The sequence below is a fragment of the Penicillium canescens genome (genome assembly GCF_028828765.1).
Source record: "Penicillium canescens strain IBT 15451 chromosome Unknown utg000003l_segment0_segment0, whole genome shotgun sequence".
Lineage (NCBI taxonomy): Eukaryota > Fungi > Ascomycota > Eurotiomycetes > Eurotiales > Aspergillaceae > Penicillium > Penicillium canescens.
The window spans coordinates 1,294,760-1,312,780 of NW_026703965.1; the positions used below are offsets into that span (position 1 = coordinate 1,294,760).

General features: G+C 45.6%; 5 protein-coding genes across 5 annotated transcripts; 1 reads left to right on the top strand and 4 right to left on the bottom strand.

Annotated features, from left to right (window-relative positions):
• Positions 1 to 2,481: 2,481 nt before the first annotated feature.
• Positions 2,482 to 3,738, bottom strand: N7446_003962 (uncharacterized protein; the record flags this gene model as incomplete). The annotated part of the gene is made up of 2 exons (XM_058512711.1): positions 2,482 to 2,708; positions 2,823 to 3,738. The coding sequence occupies 2 exons, from the start codon at positions 3,736 to 3,738 to the stop codon at positions 2,482 to 2,484; spliced, it is 1,143 nt and encodes a 380-aa protein (XP_058374040.1).
• A 3,882-nt stretch (positions 3,739 to 7,620) lies between these two features.
• Positions 7,621 to 8,104, top strand: N7446_003963 (uncharacterized protein; the record flags this gene model as incomplete). Its single annotated transcript, XM_058512712.1, has 2 exons — positions 7,621 to 7,926; positions 7,964 to 8,104. The coding sequence occupies 2 exons, from the start codon at positions 7,621 to 7,623 to the stop codon at positions 8,102 to 8,104; spliced, it is 447 nt and encodes a 148-aa protein (XP_058374041.1).
• Positions 8,105 to 8,758: 654 nt separating this feature from the next.
• On the bottom strand, positions 8,759 to 9,196 carry N7446_003964 (uncharacterized protein; the record flags this gene model as incomplete). Its single annotated transcript, XM_058512713.1, has 2 exons — positions 8,759 to 8,920; positions 8,942 to 9,196. 2 exons carry the CDS (start codon positions 9,194 to 9,196, stop codon positions 8,759 to 8,761), a joined length of 417 nt encoding a protein of 138 aa, XP_058374042.1.
• Positions 9,197 to 10,414: 1,218 nt separating this feature from the next.
• Positions 10,415 to 10,812, bottom strand: N7446_003965 (uncharacterized protein; the record flags this gene model as incomplete). Its single annotated transcript, XM_058512714.1, has 2 exons — positions 10,415 to 10,555; positions 10,591 to 10,812. The coding sequence occupies 2 exons, from the start codon at positions 10,810 to 10,812 to the stop codon at positions 10,415 to 10,417; spliced, it is 363 nt and encodes a 120-aa protein (XP_058374043.1).
• Positions 10,813 to 13,134: 2,322 nt separating this feature from the next.
• N7446_003966 (NACHT nucleoside triphosphatase) lies at positions 13,135 to 16,625 on the bottom strand (the record flags this gene model as incomplete). Its single annotated transcript, XM_058512715.1, has 2 exons — positions 13,135 to 15,289; positions 15,346 to 16,625. 2 exons carry the CDS (start codon positions 16,623 to 16,625, stop codon positions 13,135 to 13,137), a joined length of 3,435 nt encoding a protein of 1,144 aa, XP_058374044.1.
• Positions 16,626 to 18,021: the final 1,396 nt, after the last annotated feature.

Below are 18,021 nucleotides of genomic sequence, written 5' to 3' on the forward strand. Positions count from 1 at the left end.
CTCCGGCCTTCCGGATTTTGATTAATGTCGGAAAGACCCAGGAGGTGCTTTTGTTGCCAAACACAATAGAAGTTTTAAAAAACTTCTTCGAGGGCCTAGATACTCACAGATTCCACATTTCGCATCCAGATTACCCGACCAGAGGATTATCATCGGATGATTGCTACCGGCATTATGACAGGCACCCTGACGTAATGCTATGGGCTTCTTACCTCGGAGAATACAACCAAAGTTCAACGGGTAGCGGAAAGAGGATCAGAATATCGAATGAAGAACGATCAATTGATATGGAATGGTTAGAGAGCGAAAAGCTTCGGCTACTGCATTCCTGTATGTCTGTTAGTGAAGAAGAACTCTAAAAGGCTTCAGGTATTACATTCCTTAACTTCTTCAAATCCAAATTCCGCACCTATTGACTACGGACTTACGTTCGAATCAAGGTAACTATCATTTGGCGGGCCGCCCCCGAGGTAGCGGCCGACTGCCCAAGAAGTTATTCGAATTCGGAAGAGCTGGCTAAAGAAATACCTGCAAGCAAAGAATTGTACCGATTACCTTCGTTGTAGAGTAGCAATTTATTCAGCGTCCTTGTTTTTTCCATCCGTTTCGAGGGACCGCAGAAAATTACATACTGAAGAGGGGAACCCGTAAGGGAAACCCGACCATTCCCTGTCTGCGAACCAGGTCCTGGCCACAAGGGGTAGTAGGAGATGTAAGAGAGGAGAGCACGTAGAGGTGGTAGAAGAAGAGAAGTGTGTCTGAATTGCCATCTTGCGAACAGGGAAGTCATATATATCACATAGTCCTGATACACCGCTACTTCACGTGGCTTCATGCTGTCAGCAATTCCCCCACTACAATACACAATAAGAGATTCAACCAGCTTGGGTCTTCGTAAATGAGGGTGCAAAAACCATTCCTAGTCATAACACTTGGCTCTTAAATAACCTCGTATTATCTCAGGTAGTCTCAACTGGGTATACCAAGAAATGGACCCCAACAATAGCACAGTACAGCTTATTGATCCAACAAATGGTGCGTGGGATATTCGGTCATTCTGCATTCCCAATCCTACCGGATCGAAGTCCAACGATTATTGATACTTTGCTAATGCTATGCTACCTAACTTTACCTCTTAAAGGTTTCCACACTCAGATGCCGGGTTCCAGCACCTGAAAGCGCTAGTAAAGACGAGCCCTGGATTATCTCTAATCTTTGGCTCTGAGCGAAAATTGAAATTTCACTAAATCATTATCGGACTTCCCCAATCCCCTGCTTGTTATCTATACAACCAACGTTTCGACGGTTCACAAACAACCTTCGCATCTTTTAAGAAGATCCGTCAGTCTTCTCTTGGATGTCTGAAATCGATCTATAGAGAATGCCCGAAGTAATTCATGATCCGTCTGGCGACATCGTAGGTATTCCAGATCTTGACAGAGCCGAATGTTGATAATTTGGAGTTGCTGAAAGGCCTCGCGAAGTAGTTGACACTCTGTGAAGCTTGAAACATATGACTCCCATAAGTGATGAAGAATTGCCGTTAGATAAGTTGCTTGCGCAAAAACATCTGGTGCATGAGGATCGGGGTACTCTTCTCTGCGTGGGAGAAGGGGACTAATGAATTCCATTACAGGGCCAAGCCTTTAAACCTAGGGGAATAGTATAAGCACCAGACAAAAGGTGGGAGTTTCGCTGTTGGTATTCCGAAAGGGGTATGACTTACTATCCTCTTTCATTGAGAGGATCTTTGCAAGCTGTCTCTTTCACGGCCTTAGTCTAGGAGGATACTTTCTTTTGCGTAGAGAACTCAACGAAAGTATATGTCGGCAGGTCCTACATATCCCAGAGAGTCAATATGACGGGGCTCAATTTGGTTACACGTAACTGAGGGATCTCATGTTTAAATGGTAAGATATTCGAGTGAAGCAGTGATGGGTGGGATGGCAAATGAATTCGACCTATCGTAGTTCAGACTCCGCTTAGCCATCAGCATTAGATGGTATTCTAGTCTATTATCATGCCATCTCCAAAAACCCGAGTTGGGTATGTTTATAGTTCCCGGCCCTCAAATTTGGTCATGCGGGTCTTGGCATTTCACGAGAAGAACTAACAACAATGATCATCTTACAGCAAGCTATCATTCCGAAAATATGGGGCAATATGGGGAACTGCAACGAGAAACAGATATTTTCGGGCTTCTCCTGAAATTTTACCTCGAAATATACTCGAAATAGATACCCAGGGCCGCATGAAACCCTTCGATTGCCGACCACGTCAAGTTCGAATAGAAACAACAACATTTCCTAGCTGGTTTTATAAGCTGGATCAATAATTCTCCCATAAGAAGCGCTCTAAGCTTTTTCGAAACTTCATAAATTCTAGTGTAAGATGTCAAATCTTGATTGAATTGTATAGAAAGAACAGATACGGTGTTTGACACGGATATTTCCACATCACAATTGTGCTGTGTCCTGTCCGTTACCCCTTCTTTTCAAGATGTTGAAGATGCTGGCCATAGTGAATGAAACTAAAGATGCCTCTCAAAGCGTTCTCGTTCCCTCTCCTCAGTTCTCTGATAAACGGGTATAAAAATGGAAGAGAAGGCTCCATGTGTAATTTGAGCCTGTATCGACGATAGTTTCCTGTGGCATCAACAAACTCAGCAAGGGCTGGGTGTATCTCGATCCCTGCTTCTGACATTCCCGCTAGAACAGCAGAAAGCGAAAAGAAATTTCGTAGATGGTAAAACTCCTACCTGGGTTAGTCAGAACATATGAAAAGGAACACCTTGTATACCTTCGCTAACCCCATTAAGGTACCATCGAATTCTCCGGTAGCTGCAACATCATCCACATCATAGTATAAGTTGTCCCATCGCAAAGCCAAGCGTCGGATGTGGAGATCATAATCGCGTATACTGTGTAGGCTGATTTTGCGAAAATCATCGAATGTATCCCTACTAATCTCCCAAGCGATTCCTGGAACAGCCTTCTCTCTTAGTATCTCGAGAAATGCTGTATTTGTCTGAAACTCCCGGCCCTGCGCTAGACCCGAACATCTTCGATAACGCTTGTACCGATTTCCAAGGACAACCAGTCGCCGGAGTATATTTTTATCCGGCTGAGAAAGGATAGCTTTCAAGGGACTAGTAATCAGGGAGGCATCCAGACTCAGTGGGCTGTAGATTTGGTTATTCTCGAATGATTTGACGGCATGCGTGATTGTATCATATAAGAAACGATCGGTAGGTTGAACTTTCTGTTGATATATACGTTTTAACGGAAGCCACAAATGGTTCTTAACAGAGTAACAAACCTTTGCCACACCGTGGTACTTCTCCAGTTCTTCTGGAGCTTGACACAGAAAGCAGAACAATGAAAAGCCAAGCCTGTGGTGATAAGATTCAAAAAGACTTATGGCAGCTGAGGGCATTCCTAACACATGCTCGACCCAATGCTCAAGGCGGAGATCTTTGAATAAACTCCAGCTGTCTCGAAGAAGTCGCATTGTCACATTTCCTGCATTTCCGTCTTTCGAAAATGACTTCCAAGCCGTTGCTCTGTTTTCGTTGTCGTCTCCGGACTGGTCCTCGGGTGGGACAATCGGGTCTGGCTGGTAGTCTTGATTCTCGCTATTCTCAACTGGTTGAACTTGAGAATTCGCCTGTTCCGCTGACCAGGGAAATTGGAAGGTGGAGCGTTTCGGAATGGGACTTGGATATGTGGATTCTTCCATCGTGATAATAGGAGTTTGGTTTGTCTAGTTTGCGCATACATGAGTGTCAATACCTTGTTTTATGGGAAAAGGCACCGCCCTTACAGTACCCTACCAGACTGAATACTGAGAAATCGCAAAATCGAGGATATATCAAGCGGCACTCAGGGTTCTTATATCCTTATCATCTCCCTTTAGAAATCTCAAAAGTCCGAATTGCGGGTTCTGTGAGACTGCCACCTCTGCACGTATTTTAGAAGAATCGTTTATATCGCTTGATGTAGCAGACTGAGATTTTCCACAATCTAAAAAGTGGTCTTATTGGTGTTTGTGTGAGAAGTTCCGACCTCGTTGACGGAAAATAAGCTTATGTTTATTACAGCTTGAACGTATATGTAACAAAATGTAACGATAATGAGACTATCTCATCATACATGACTGACGGGAAGCACAAAGATCCCACAAATGTTAAAGGAGGATTGCATCAGGGATGAACTCCTCAAATGTTAAAGGAGGATTGCATCAGGGATGAACTCCTCCAATGTATTGACAGGCCATTTGGCAGTGTGGAAACCAGTTGAACGGAAGCGTTCAATCGGTGGGTGTCTACATTCTGTCTTCCCCAATATGAACAGAAAAGGTTGGCGCAAATGCTGACAAAGAAGCAAGGAAAGGATGGGATATGTTCTATTACTATCATATCTTAGACCCTTTCGCGAACCCTTGTTTGAAGTGATTGGGTCGTCCACCATGCGGCTGCGTCTTGTTCTAGATATTGTTTGAAGCATACGAGCACTTTCTGAAACCCTTACCGTCAACCTGTTGTTAGACAACTCAAGATTCACCAGGCTACAGTCTACTAAGTTCGAGTGCTCTATGTAGGTATCGGTCCGTATCCGGTCCAGGAATAAGCTTCGTGGGCATATTTGCCTCCCCGATATGCATGTTCATTACTTCGATCGTTGGAGATATTTCTACATGACATCAGCCACAGCGTCTTGGCCATATTTCGTTGGCAAGGGCAGTGGACTTCTGGCATTTCGACCACAGTACACCGAGATTAACCCCTTATTGATAGTCGGATGTGTTGTCTACGCAGCCATCACACATCGTTCGATCAAAGACGTTAAGGTATCGTCGTCGTACCGTTAATCATAAAGTATGTCGATTAAAGAATTGGAGGGGTCCATAATGTAAATAATGAAGGGTTTTTGATTGTGGTAGGCGAGGAATGACCTGATGATTTCTCATATTCCCTTCTCAGTGATTACTTGAGGATCCCCTTGACATTCGTCTAATTGGAATGGGAAAGGCTATGTAGTAGCTTATATTGGTAGCACATAGGGGAAATGTAAATGAAGCATTCCGATAGCTGTGTCGGGGTTCGCCACGCGCTGTAACTCCTATGTGGTTCGTTGTCGGAAATTGACGGCTCTACGCTCGCTCCCGATTTCATCTTGTTCATCTGCAGTATTCGGAGGTACTTTTCAAACAGTAAATTATCAGTAAGATATTTACTGCTGCCTTCTAAATAGTACGCTCTGACTTCACTGTTAGATACTATAAGTCAAAGGTCTAAGGAGAGTCCTTGTTGTGATGGTTTCAATACCCTCGAGCACCACAAAAAGCCCCACTGCCCTTTTTCAATATAGAATTGACTCAACAATAAGTTGCAAGATAATAAACGATTTACGTGTCTGAAAAGAGCCCCTCAGCTTCCAAGCTAGAAAGTGACTAAACAATCCACACACAAAACACCAGCCTATTGTATAAATCTCTGCAAGTACGACCAATGGTGAGCACAAACTTTGTGTTTGCCTATAAAGGTATTTCGATCCTTGGTGACTACTTCGAGCTCCGTTAAAACTAATTTCAAGTAAAGGGGGTATCTAGAAACGCTTCCTCATTAAGCTGTGGGTCATCCCGAACAATCTATGACAATAACAGCGCACTTGCTGTACGGAATACATGGACTCAATGTCATACTTGGATGGCTATGACGGCAAATGCTCACCTTTTAATACACCACGAAAGGAACAAGGCACTATATGCCACCCCTTAGGGCTTATGGAGGAGACTGAGCTTCAGGATTGCACTATTTCACAATTCAGCAAAGAGGTCCTTGCTTTCCTCCACTTATCTCAAAGAAAGAGAGTGCAACCAAATGAAATAGTCTTGCAGCGGCATCGAATTGCCCTGGGGCATTCTGATTCAACGACTATAGGGCCATGTCCAACGGCTCCTTGCAGTACCAAAAGGCCCATAGGACGCGGTGCGATAACAAAGACCCATTCAAGAACCCTAACCTACCATGGAGCTCAGCGCAGAACAAAAAATATCGTCAAAAGTCAGCTCCAACTATTTCACCGCCACCTAAAGGAGCAAATGGATCTGCCAAACTATGAAACGCAAGAGACGATATTACAAGGGCTATCGGACAAGCATCCGCGGTATATCGGGCTTATTCGCGCGATTCCTTTGGTTGCAAAGTGTATTCCTGATAACTTGAAAAAGGATCTCATAGCGAAGTCTAACTCAGAGACCATGAAATTGGGTATTATGCTGATGAAAAGGTGGAGCAGTTGGGCGGCGTCCTGATGAAATGTTACATACGCACTATCCTCGTTCCCAGTTTGCTGTGAAAATTTACCTATACTATATTACCTTATTCCATATTGAATCAGTGGTCTGTACAAGAAATGAAGTCTTATTAAAAACTGTGATATTACTTAACAGAGACTTAGTATGAAGGATGCAAGATGTCCGGAAGAGGGCTCTAATAGTCAGCCTGTATAGGGTTCCCTTGTGTAGGTAACACCCCAAATACCCCCTTAATTGTGCACAATGAATGAACCTCCCTGAAGGAAGCGGAAGCGGCAGTTACAAATTGGACGGTCATCTTCCTGATCGTCGTTGCCTGTGGATGGGTGAAGGCTTCTTGCAATTCGTAGTCCTCTAATGTAAGCCTTCTAAAAGCCTATCTACTGTTTTTATCGCAATGCAATATTCAAAGAAGCAAGTGTCTCTTTTATGTGTATATTATGGCACCAGCTTTCGGAGTACTCTGCCATAAAAGAACCGAGCGTTCAGTTTCCCAAGGGCAACAAGTTTGGGCTTTAATACCGCAGAGAATAGAGCATGAGCATTACTGAATGTGCCTCCAGACTATTTATGCTAGGGCAGCGATCATATTTTCCGCGGGCATTTTGTAATTTGCTCACGATACCTGAAGACTTCCAATATTTAGAATAGCCGATAGTGAACGCACAAGCACAATATTTTGAGGGAAATACATGTAACCTAAGATTTTACGTTAGAAAATTGTGTTTGGGAGCTTGCAGTCCCGGCGTGGTAAATATGACCGACGTGTCTGTTCTCAGACCTTGTCGGCGAGCCGGTTTGCGACATTTCCTTGGTTGGTTACACATTTTATTCCTCTTAAGTACGCCAGTCTCAGCCGTTGTTGCGTTCTCGAAGGCCAGGCTTTGTCAGAGAAGAGTAGCCGCTTGTACCGCTTGCTGAGTTTGATACCATAATTGGGAATACCTGTTGAGTGATAGTAAAGCTCCACACAATGAGGCAGAGACTGTCTGAGCTTACAATACCTATCCTATAAACTAATTCTGCTAATATGTCTCTAGAAGCCCATTTTCCCACATAGTGCCAGGGATATTCTCGACACTAGTGGACAATGTATCCATTCCACAATCCACTTTGAAACTTAGAACAGTCGGTAGTATGCAGGCAGTTCATGTACACAGTGCCTCACCAAAGATGACACCGGAACTCATCTTTCAATCCCCTTATTCACGATCGCACCCTCAAGACGAATTTTCTATAATGCTTTTTGAACCAGAAGGTGACAGCCCAGTACGAACTTCATCCATGCAAGAGCTATCAACAATGTCAAACCAAGCAGTCGCCACTCTGAGTAAGTCTTCCGGGAAGACCATTCCAGCAGATGCGTACGAGCCTACTGGGTCATCCATGGATTGGGAAGGAAGACACGGTCCGACTGATGTGGCCGAGCATTTTATTGATCTGTCACCGTTCATTACCACATCGGACGATGATGTTCTCAATAATGGCGCATATATGACTCGGACGAGCGAAACCGAGGCTCCATCGGCAGGCTACATCATGGATCTCACAGAAGGTTCTAGCAGGCCCTCCGAATTGCCTCAACTTCAATTACCTGTGACAGAGCTGGTATTATATTTAACAGACAGCTTCCTGAATGGAGTAGGAGAACCGTCAGATGGGTATTACCATGGACAAACAGTGGCTAAAGCCACTGCACCCACCTCAGCAAAAGTGGCCGGCGCTGGAACGACTTCTTGTGGCCATTCTGCTACCTTTTCTGAGGGGAGCTTACGGCAAGAATTAGGACTCAGTAGGCCTTTTCAGGCATCTACCAAGTCGGAGTGCATGCTCGAGAGCCTTGGGGGTTATGTGACTGTCCAAATATCATCCCCAAGCGGTCAGATAGTCACACCAAGTCGGTCAGCCATGCAGTCTTTCACAACGGATCGTTTTACGAGTTCTTCATCACCTGCCACTTCAACAACATTAGCTGCAAATGACGTTAATTTGAACGGAAACAAAGCATCCCGAAATCTTTCGAGGCAAAGTCTGGAATACATTTTGGGGACCGTGTCCGGCGCCGTTGTGGTCGTCATTTGCATTGTTTATCTACATCGACCTTGTTATCGGTGGCTGCGTCATACCAGAAGAGGCACAATCTTGATTGCACATGTTCTAGAGGGAAATAACGCGAACAGACCAATTGACTGTCAGGGTTTAGACCAGCTAGAAGTCTCACGTTTCTCTTTAGACTCATAGTATTTGTTTAACAGTTTACCATAGATGAGTTGGTTCTCAATGGATTTGGAAGAAATTAACAACTATGTACTAGCAATGTCATAACCCGCAATTATATAAAGATGCCGTTCATTGTGGGCCAAATGTGGGATGACTTTGAGTAAGGGCACTTGACATCAGAAATAAAACTCGATGCATATAACCTATTACGAACTGGTTATTACTGTGGGACAGGTTCTGCAGTTTCCCAGGAATACCAAAGGACTAGGTATTGAACTGTTTGGCGGCCGTTACGATTCACAATTCTCTTCGCGATTGTTCTGAGAGGTTTGATGCTTTTGTCGCCCTGTTCCTCAATAATTATGTCAAAACCAATTTCACACTGAAATAGATATTGGCTTACCGTTCCGACAACGCCGACGCCATCATGAAGGATATTGTAGCCTGAGCTTTCGGGGGCCGAAGTCTCTATCGAAACGCATGAAAGACTTTCAGAGTCTGACACAACGAAGTCTCGATCTTCGCTCGTTTCTGACGGGATGTATTCAGACTCAAAGTCCGAATGCGTGATGTCCTCAACATCAGATTCAGCGGAATACACAGTAGAACCACTGTAAGAAGACTCGCCGATTTCTGAAACATAGCGCGGTAGACTCATTGTGATCAAGGCAATGGATAGGGAAACGGTTGGAGAAAGCTACTTCCGCGAGCGCTCTGATTTATACTCCCTGCACCTCGATCATATGTTAATTTACACCATTTTGAATGGTCTGCATCTTTCTGGTAATGCGTTTTGGGAGCCTCCGTGGGTAGATGATCCGGTTGTTCATGGCCATTCCTCAATATGAAGCCAATACCAGAATCTGATGGCTTCGTCCCCTTCCCGCATATTTCTCTGAAACAGTATCTAGGAACTAGAAGCTCCTCCACCTTCAGAAGTCGTTGTTTCAAAGGAAAAAGGGTTCTGCTCTTCATCTCATTTACTCAATTAAAACAGTATCCAGTCCACTAATCAGACCCTACCGGTATCAGCCCGGTCATAAGGGAGGCCCAATTACCACTGTCCATTTTTAAGACACACTACTCATGCCTGCTACCTATAAATCATAGGTCTCGTCACCATAACAAACCCGATTTCAAGATTTTTGAGAGCTGACAGGGAGATCCGACTGAACACTCATATCTTAGAAAGCCATGATCTCCAAAACAGCAGTCTGGATAACTTTAGCACTCGCTGCCACCTTGGTAATCATAACTATTTTGTAAGCTATTCAAATATGCTAACCTTGATGTTAGATATATGGCCTTGCAATCCATCCTGGGTCTTTTGACCCTCAGAAAAACACTACGGTTGAGTACAACCTTCCCTGATCAAAGATTTGAGATTGTATAACAAGGTTTACCGGCTAACAGCATGGAAGGTGACGGATCTTACCTCCCCTGCTGATATTCCTCCGAGGAAGCCCGGCCCAAAGGCGAAGCCAAGTCAGTCAACATGACATAATCCGACTATGTGGCATAGCCAGCTGACAGATCCACGTATAGCCCATGCATCTAGAATCCCAGTATATAGACGACCCCATGACAAACATCGGCACTTACATGATCCAAGACCTCAATTCGCAAGTCATTGACTATGCGCTCAGGGTCAGACTTACCAGGTGTAGAAGCATGTGATGAGGCGTCGCTCGAAAATAGCATTCATTGGGTCAATTAAACATTGTGATACGATAGGCACTGTTCCTTGGGAAGTCAACGCACCACAGTTGCAAGAAAATCGGACCAACCTTCATGGTCATATGCGTGCGGCAAGAGTTGTCCATTAAAACCATGGCTTAGATGGAAAACCTCACTGCATCAGTGAGGAAAACGAACATCATGGGAAAAGGTTCTCCACTTCTCTGGTTTTCATCTTGTGTGGCCTGCATCGTTGCAGGTTCACTACATTCATGGGTTGGCCTAGCTCTCCAGGCTCGCAGGTAGACTTCAGATGGATTCCTCGCAATGTATATGATCTCTGCAAAATTGAGATGTCGTGCAAATGGTGCAAACTTGCATCCTTTGTTTGGCAAACAAAGAGTCGACGACGTTTAGAGGAAGGTGTGTTTCTTTGTTCACGAATAAAAGAAGCGCAACACGCAAGATGTAAACAAAGCATTTTCCAAGTTGCGACTTCTTCTTCTTCTTCTTCTTCTTCTTCTTCTTCTTCTTCTTCTTCTTCTTCTTCTTCTTCTTCTTCTTCTTCTTCTTCTTCTTCCTCATCATCATCATCATGATGATGTAAGTCTTTGGCCTTGCATCCCCATTTCACCAGTTTTGTCAATCCTCATGAGCTATTGGCGTCACTGCGAGTCTTGCTCCTCGCAACTGCGTGCTTCTTGGCATAGTTTAAACGGATCTTCGCGTTGTTGACATCACTGGGTGATTCGTACGCGCATCTGCGCGTCACTTGGTTCCATCTTGGGAATTATCACGCGCCTAGGCCTTGTCTCGACCGTCTTGCACGTTGGAACACGCATTTGGACTAGACTTCCGCAGAACCCAGTCTCGGGTCTGGGTCAAAACCCCCGACCCAGGCCCAACCCAGACCCGGCTACTGGGGCCCCAGAAAACCCAGAAACAACCATTTCGACCTAGTGTTGGCATAAAATGTAGTATAAAGCTGGTTAGTCATTTAGATAACGTACGGTTATTCTCCTCCGTTTTGGTTTATAAGTTGAAATCTACCCTTTATTTAAACAATTTGAATGAAATTTCCTGAAAGCCTATTGTTATTTAGAACTATAAAGCTAGTTTAATATTAATTACTTCTTTTTGTATACTATTTTCTATAAAATATTAGTGTGGCTAGTAGTTTAGAAAATATGTTATTTGAAGCCGTGGATACACATGTATATACTAGATGTTTATTACAACAGTATTTTTTTTACTATATAGTAAAGCTGTTTAAAAACAAAGTAAATCCTCCTTTTCTCCTTTAAATTCTTTATTAAGCTATAAAGTATAGTTATTCTATATGTTTTTTAATGCGTAGATAGTTATAATTACCCTACAGTCTCTTGGTGTAGAAGTCCTTAGCTATCTTGGAGTTTGTAGAGGAAATGTTTTGAGAGTTCTTTTGAAAACTGGGGTGGGAATTGGGCTTTTACTGGGCTATTACTAGGTTATTGCAGGGGTAATGTATTAGACCAATAAACTCGGTGGGCAACGGGATCGCTGCCGCTGCTTGCCTGGAATCGTTGCTGTCCTCGTCCATAGGGTCTGAAAATTCATTCGACTGGGCTCGGGCCCGCTTTTTCCCTCCCATTCAAAAGTGACAAACCCTAATCCGACCCGGCCTGGGTCGTCCCTCCCCCATGGGATAGGGTACGCCACATGACGTACGTCGATCATCCGAGCCCGCAACCTTATTTTAAGTTCGTCCGTGGTACCTCCATCCGCGGTTCCTTACCTCTGTTAAGTCACACTCCGATTGTATATAACCGTTCCGTATTAAGAGTTATTAGTAATGTGAATGATCTCGACCATTCTTAGAGTAGGGAACTCTGATCTAGGTGTCACCAAAACCTATTATTATATGTTTTTATTTTCCAAGCTTTAACAGATGATAGTTATCACCGCTTGAAATATGTGGTATATGACAAAATTGACACAACCACTCCGCACCAACCCTTTATTCTGACGCCACCTATAAGCCAGTGTTTAGTGTCCAGTGTCGAATAAACTCGCCTACGTGTTCTGATAAAGCAACTATCAAACAACAAACGTGAGACGTGCTTCAATTGCAACCAAACCTTTGGGGACATGGATGGCCCAGTGAAGCCAGAAACAGGCTCTTGTGGCATAGTCCATGGATTCAATGATAATACGTTATTTGACAGTCTAGAACTCCTAGACGGTTGTGGGCAAACTCAATTTTCAAAGGTGGTCGATGGTCTCTCGGGATGAGGTTTCAAATTTAATTTAGACTCCTGTGCGTCAGATGATCCAGAAAAAGGTCAAAAAGCAATTATTAGGATGTCGACGTCTATTCGTATCTGTCATCGTTGTATATTAATGGCGATAGTACCCGCATTAGATGAGAAAATAGAATATTGTATTTTCTACTCCGTCAGTAAGGATATTATCAAATGCTTCTCGTAGGAGACACCCGAGTGGTGTAATAATCATTCAGCTAATCAATCCATGTCGCACATCATCCCTCTCTTAACGATGGCCGACCTCGCTTCGCAAACTATTCGGACTTCCTGTTGGATAGGGATCATCTTGATCCATCCTTGCTCTCGCTCCGATTATTTCGGCTTTCCCCATTCCAAGCTCACCCATCCTCTCATTACGACAATCAATCCCAGTTATGCAATCTTGCTCCACAGAGGGGGACGGCGACATATATGGCACTGGTGTTCGCGTCGGACTATATCTGCAATGGGCAGCCGGATTTCTTCTCCATCTTCTAGGCTCCTGGCCCAGGATCAGTTCCACACGAACAATTCTTATTGGGAGTTTCGATAGACACCCTAATTGTGAAATCGACCAGCTCTTCTCATTACCAAATGTACTAAAAGAAATCGAATATAAACATAATGACACAGTTCACTATTGAAGACTGAGTTCTTCACTCCTGACGCTGACATCGGCATCTCGATCCAAGAGCATCTGCACCAGCTTTTCATGGCCTCCGCGCGATGCGGCCTGGAGTGCATTGCCGTGGCGCCCACCCTGGACGTTGACGTCGGCACCTCGATATAACAGCATCTGCACCACATTTTCATGGCCTCCGCGCGATGCGGCCTGGAGTGCATTGTCATAATGTCCACCCTGGGCGTTGACGTTGACACCTCGATCTAGCAGCAACTGCACCACCTTTTCATGGCCTCCGTATGATGCAGCCTGGAGTGCATTGTCATAATGTCCACCCTGGGCGTTGACGTCGGCACCTCGATCTAGCAGCATCTGCACCGCTTTTTCATGGCCTCCGGACGACGCAGCCTGGAGTGCATTGTCATAGTCTCCACCCTGGACGTTGACGTCGGCACCCCGATCTAGCAGCATCTGCACCACCTTTTCATGGCCTCCGGACGACGCTGCCTGGAGTGCATTGCCATAGAATCCACCCTGGACGTTAACGTCGGCATCTCGATCCAAGAGCATCTTCACCAGTTTTTCATGGCCTCCGCACGATGCGGCCTGGAGTGCATTGCAATAGTCTCCACCCTTGACGTTGACGTCGGCACCTCGATCTAGCAGCATCTGCACCACCTTTTCATGGCCTCCGTATGATGCAGCCTGGAGAGCATTGTCATAATGTCCACGCTGGGCGTTGACGTCGGCACCTCGATCTAACAGCATCTGCACCACCTTTTCATGGCCTCCGTATGATGCGAACTGAAGTGCATTGCCATAATGTCCATGCTGGGCGTTGACGTCGGCACCTCGATCTAGCAGCATCTGCACCACCTTTTCATGGCCTCCGTATGATGCGGCCTGGAGAGCATTGTCATAATGTCCACCCCGGGCGTTGACGTCGGCACCTCGATCTAGCAGCATCTGCACCGCCTTTTCATAGCCTCCACGCGATGCAGCCTGAAGTGCATTGCCATAATGTTCACGCTGGGCGTTGACGTCGGCACCTCGATCTAGCAGCATCTGCACCGCCTTTTCATGGCCTCCAGACGATGCAGCCTGGAGAGCATTGTCATAGTCTCCACCCTGGACGTTGACGTCGGCACCTCGATCTAACAGCATCTGCACCACCTTTGCATGGCCTCCGTATGATGCGGCCTGGAGTGCATTGCCATAGAATCCACCCTGGACGTTGACGTCGGCACCTCGATCTAGCAGCATCTGCACCACCCTTTCATGCCCTCCCTCTGCTGCGGCTTGCAGTGCATTGCCGAACCACCCTCCTTGAGCATTCACTGTATCCGATAAATTCGCATCCGTAGTGTCAATCGGTAAGATACTGTTCAAGACGGATTCTAATCCCAACAATCCTGCGTAGTACAGAGGCAATGCCATATCAGTAAGAGGACGGTTATAATGCACATTCATATTCCACGGACGGTCCATGTCATGTAACCGTATCCACGTTACGAAAGCCTTCGTCTCGGTTTTGAAAAGCTTGGACACTAGTTGTTCAATTGCGGTCTTCCCTTCCTTCGAGTTTGCGTAATGATGAAACCAATGCGTGGCTGCGAAATGAGCAAATGGGAACTCTGTGAGCTTTGCCTGATCTAATGTTTCCCTAGAGAGAGTTGGCTCCAAGAGGTAGACCAGACAGATCTGGGCTATTTCTGTATTCGCAGGTGCACTCCGCATGGCGAACCTTTGTGCTTTTTGTTGCAAGATGCGGTCTGATTGAAGATACTCCTGGACGGAGGAATGTGCTATACGGACAGTCAAGGTGTTTTGCCCATTGTTGTCTTCCGTGGCGGCGATCTCGATAAGTCCAAGGCAGATGTCGATAAGATCATCTTGCTCGTACGAACGACCGTCACGATCAAGATGCGGCGGCTCACTAAGCTCAACAGCATGTGCGTCGATTAACTCATTGACTGTGAGCGGTCGGGTGGAGAAGCAAAGCACGGTCAAAACCCGCCTCACGTCCTCGACATATTCATCGCTGATACTGCACAAGATTCGCTCGTACGTTTCATCTAGATCACGGGGCAACGTGCGCAGACATCCGTCAAGCTGGTTCCGGTTGAGCGCCTGCCGAAGGGCGTTAAGCTGACATTCAACATATCTGAATCTGTATGTCATCTTAGTCAAAGTAGTGGAGACTAGTTTTCGTTGTCGAACACCTACACTCCTTGTGCACCTGTTGTCAATTTTGTTCGAATCTCCTCGTGACGTGCTTCCCACTTCTGAAGTTTCGCGTCGTTCTCGAGCTCATAAGAGACAAAGTTTTCTATGTCTCTGTCGATCTCCGAATTCCTCATCGAAAGACCTTGATGATGAGAAGGATCTAAGGATTTACGGATATCACGCTCGTTGCGACTGGTGACCAAAAGATGGACACTAGATATGGACCAACTGCGTATCTCCTGTATCGCTCTTAGAACGCCAGCCCTGCTGCTGTCTCGGGGACTCTCGTCGAGCGCATCGAGCAGAATATAGCTATTGTGGAATTGGTTAAGAAAGCGTTGAAGTGAGCCAAGTAGCGCATCCACTGGTGGAGATCCGGATTTATATAATGCATGCAGTTGCTCCAGATCTCTTTCGCCGCCTTGTAGCTGTACGGACAGTTGCAGTAGCAGTGCACGTAGCATACCGTTATCATCTTGCTTTGCCTCGTCGTTGAAGGAAAAGTAGAAGAACGCGATTCCCACTCCATATATATGTCTCATCACGCGGAATGTATGTTGGATTGCCGTTGAGCAGAGGACCGACTTGCCACATCCCGCAAACCCATTTAGCCATAGAAAGGAATTGCGTTCGTGTAACCAATTCCGAAAGTGATGGCCGTTGACGAACCATAGACCTGTGTTTCGATGGCTTTTCGCACATGCAGCGTTGTGGTTGAGAGAAGCATCTGGCGCCACAAGCCAAGCACGAATCGTGAAAGAGACTTGACTAGCGTTCGTTCGCTCGACAAGTGATTTGACTTCCGATATGCCACCATGGATCTCATTGTGGCTTTTTAGTTGGAGGACGTCAAGTGCGAATGACAAATTTTCACGTATCTCCCCGACGTCTTTTTCGAGCTTCTGTAAGGTGCTTTTCCGAAATGGATAGGCCGCGCGACGCCCAGCAACATGAATACGGGCCTTGAAACCGGCGGCCAAGTCTTTCTGGAACTTTTGGCACTCGATATGTAGCTCCTTGATGATTTTATCGCATCTCAGTGTTGCCTTCTCGACTTCTTCAAATAGCTCTTGCGTGTCGGCCTGGGACCGGCGATCCCGTACTGCAACATCAAGGGAGCGAAAGGTACCCTGAAGATTATCTAGATTCTGCGCAATCTTCGCCACATCGGTGTCCTGGTCTTTGTATGCCGTGTAAAAGTCGACCAAAGATTGGGTGACTTGAATACCAAGTGAAAGCAGCCCCACAATCCCCGACGCGATTGCGATTGGATCAGCCATCGTGATTGAGAGTAGTCGCTTGAGACGGGAAATGTAAGCAATTCAGATATCGATTAAATACATGAAATAGCCCTAATATCAGATGGTGATATTATTCCAATGTCAAAGTGGAAGTAGGAAACTATGAAGTTATGGATAATCAAGTAAATGTTCAAGTGATCAGTGTCGAAAGATCGCTTACCTTATGAGACAAAAGGAAAGCTCTGTTCTTTTATACCATTTCTGGGCAGCTGCCAGTTGCGCTCGAGGATTCTCCCTACACTCTCTTGCCTACGATGTCCATAATGCAATGTCTGCATGGCTAGAAATACTTTTTGCCATGGTCATCTGGATGTATGACGATCTCCGTTCTAGACTGATCCACGAAGATCGAACACCCTCCTGCGAAAACAGACCTCAGCCTTGTACATGGCAAGCCTCTGATGTCATGTCGGCCGCTTTTGACGCAAATCTTCCTCGAGCGCGTGAATGCATCATTTTAGTGTCATTCACATCTGCTGGACATTCTACTACCCAAGACAACTTGCATTCTACTGCTCACGTTGGAGGAACTGGAATCCCTGAATGTCCCGGGGTCATGTGTTTCTTCGCAGTCTTGGCGCAGTCCATCATCCGCCGAATTCGAATATCCGGCCTTGGGGTGCGCGTAACTTTCGCGGCTGTTTTCCGGGCCGGCTTTTCTACACATGAGCGATGAGGGGCATCAAAGATGGCGAGTACCAGTCGTATTAGTATTTCCAGTAAATCACCATACTCATATCATGTGACTCTGCGTTGCAAGGCATTACGTGTTGGATTCCCTGTACTGATGGTATTGTCCTGTCACCCTGATACGCACTACTCATGCATTAGGGTTAGACTTGTATCTACTGGAAGACGCGCGCGTCGCGCGCATCGGCCCTGAAACGGTGAATTGGGTATCCGGGGAAAGTAGGTGAAAAGAAATATCAAATTGTGTGGCATGATAAGAGTAAGATCTATATAACAAACGACCAATGAAAAAAAAAAAAAAATACGGCTGAGTAAGAATCGTATGACTGGAAACCGAAAACTAGAGATTTGCTCGATTTGTTAACCAGCATGTGAATATTTCTTTGATCGCTGAGAGCGTCTTTCTGGGTGGGAGTGCTAACATAAGGTGAAGCTTGGATGGCGTCTGCTGTGGGGGACCACGTGATTTGAGAATTTTGCTCGTTTTCAACATCTAGTGGATTTGTTTTAGAGGATGGAGAATAAAGCGGGTTGATCGGGGATGTTTCATTGCTGGGGCTCGTTTTGGTGGGGGTGGTGGGGCCTGCTCTTTGGGTCCAACGATCGACTCGCTTTCGTTTACCAGTTGTTGAGGAAGGAGTCGGAGGCAGATTATGAGTAAGGGTTGGAAGAAAATGCACATCAT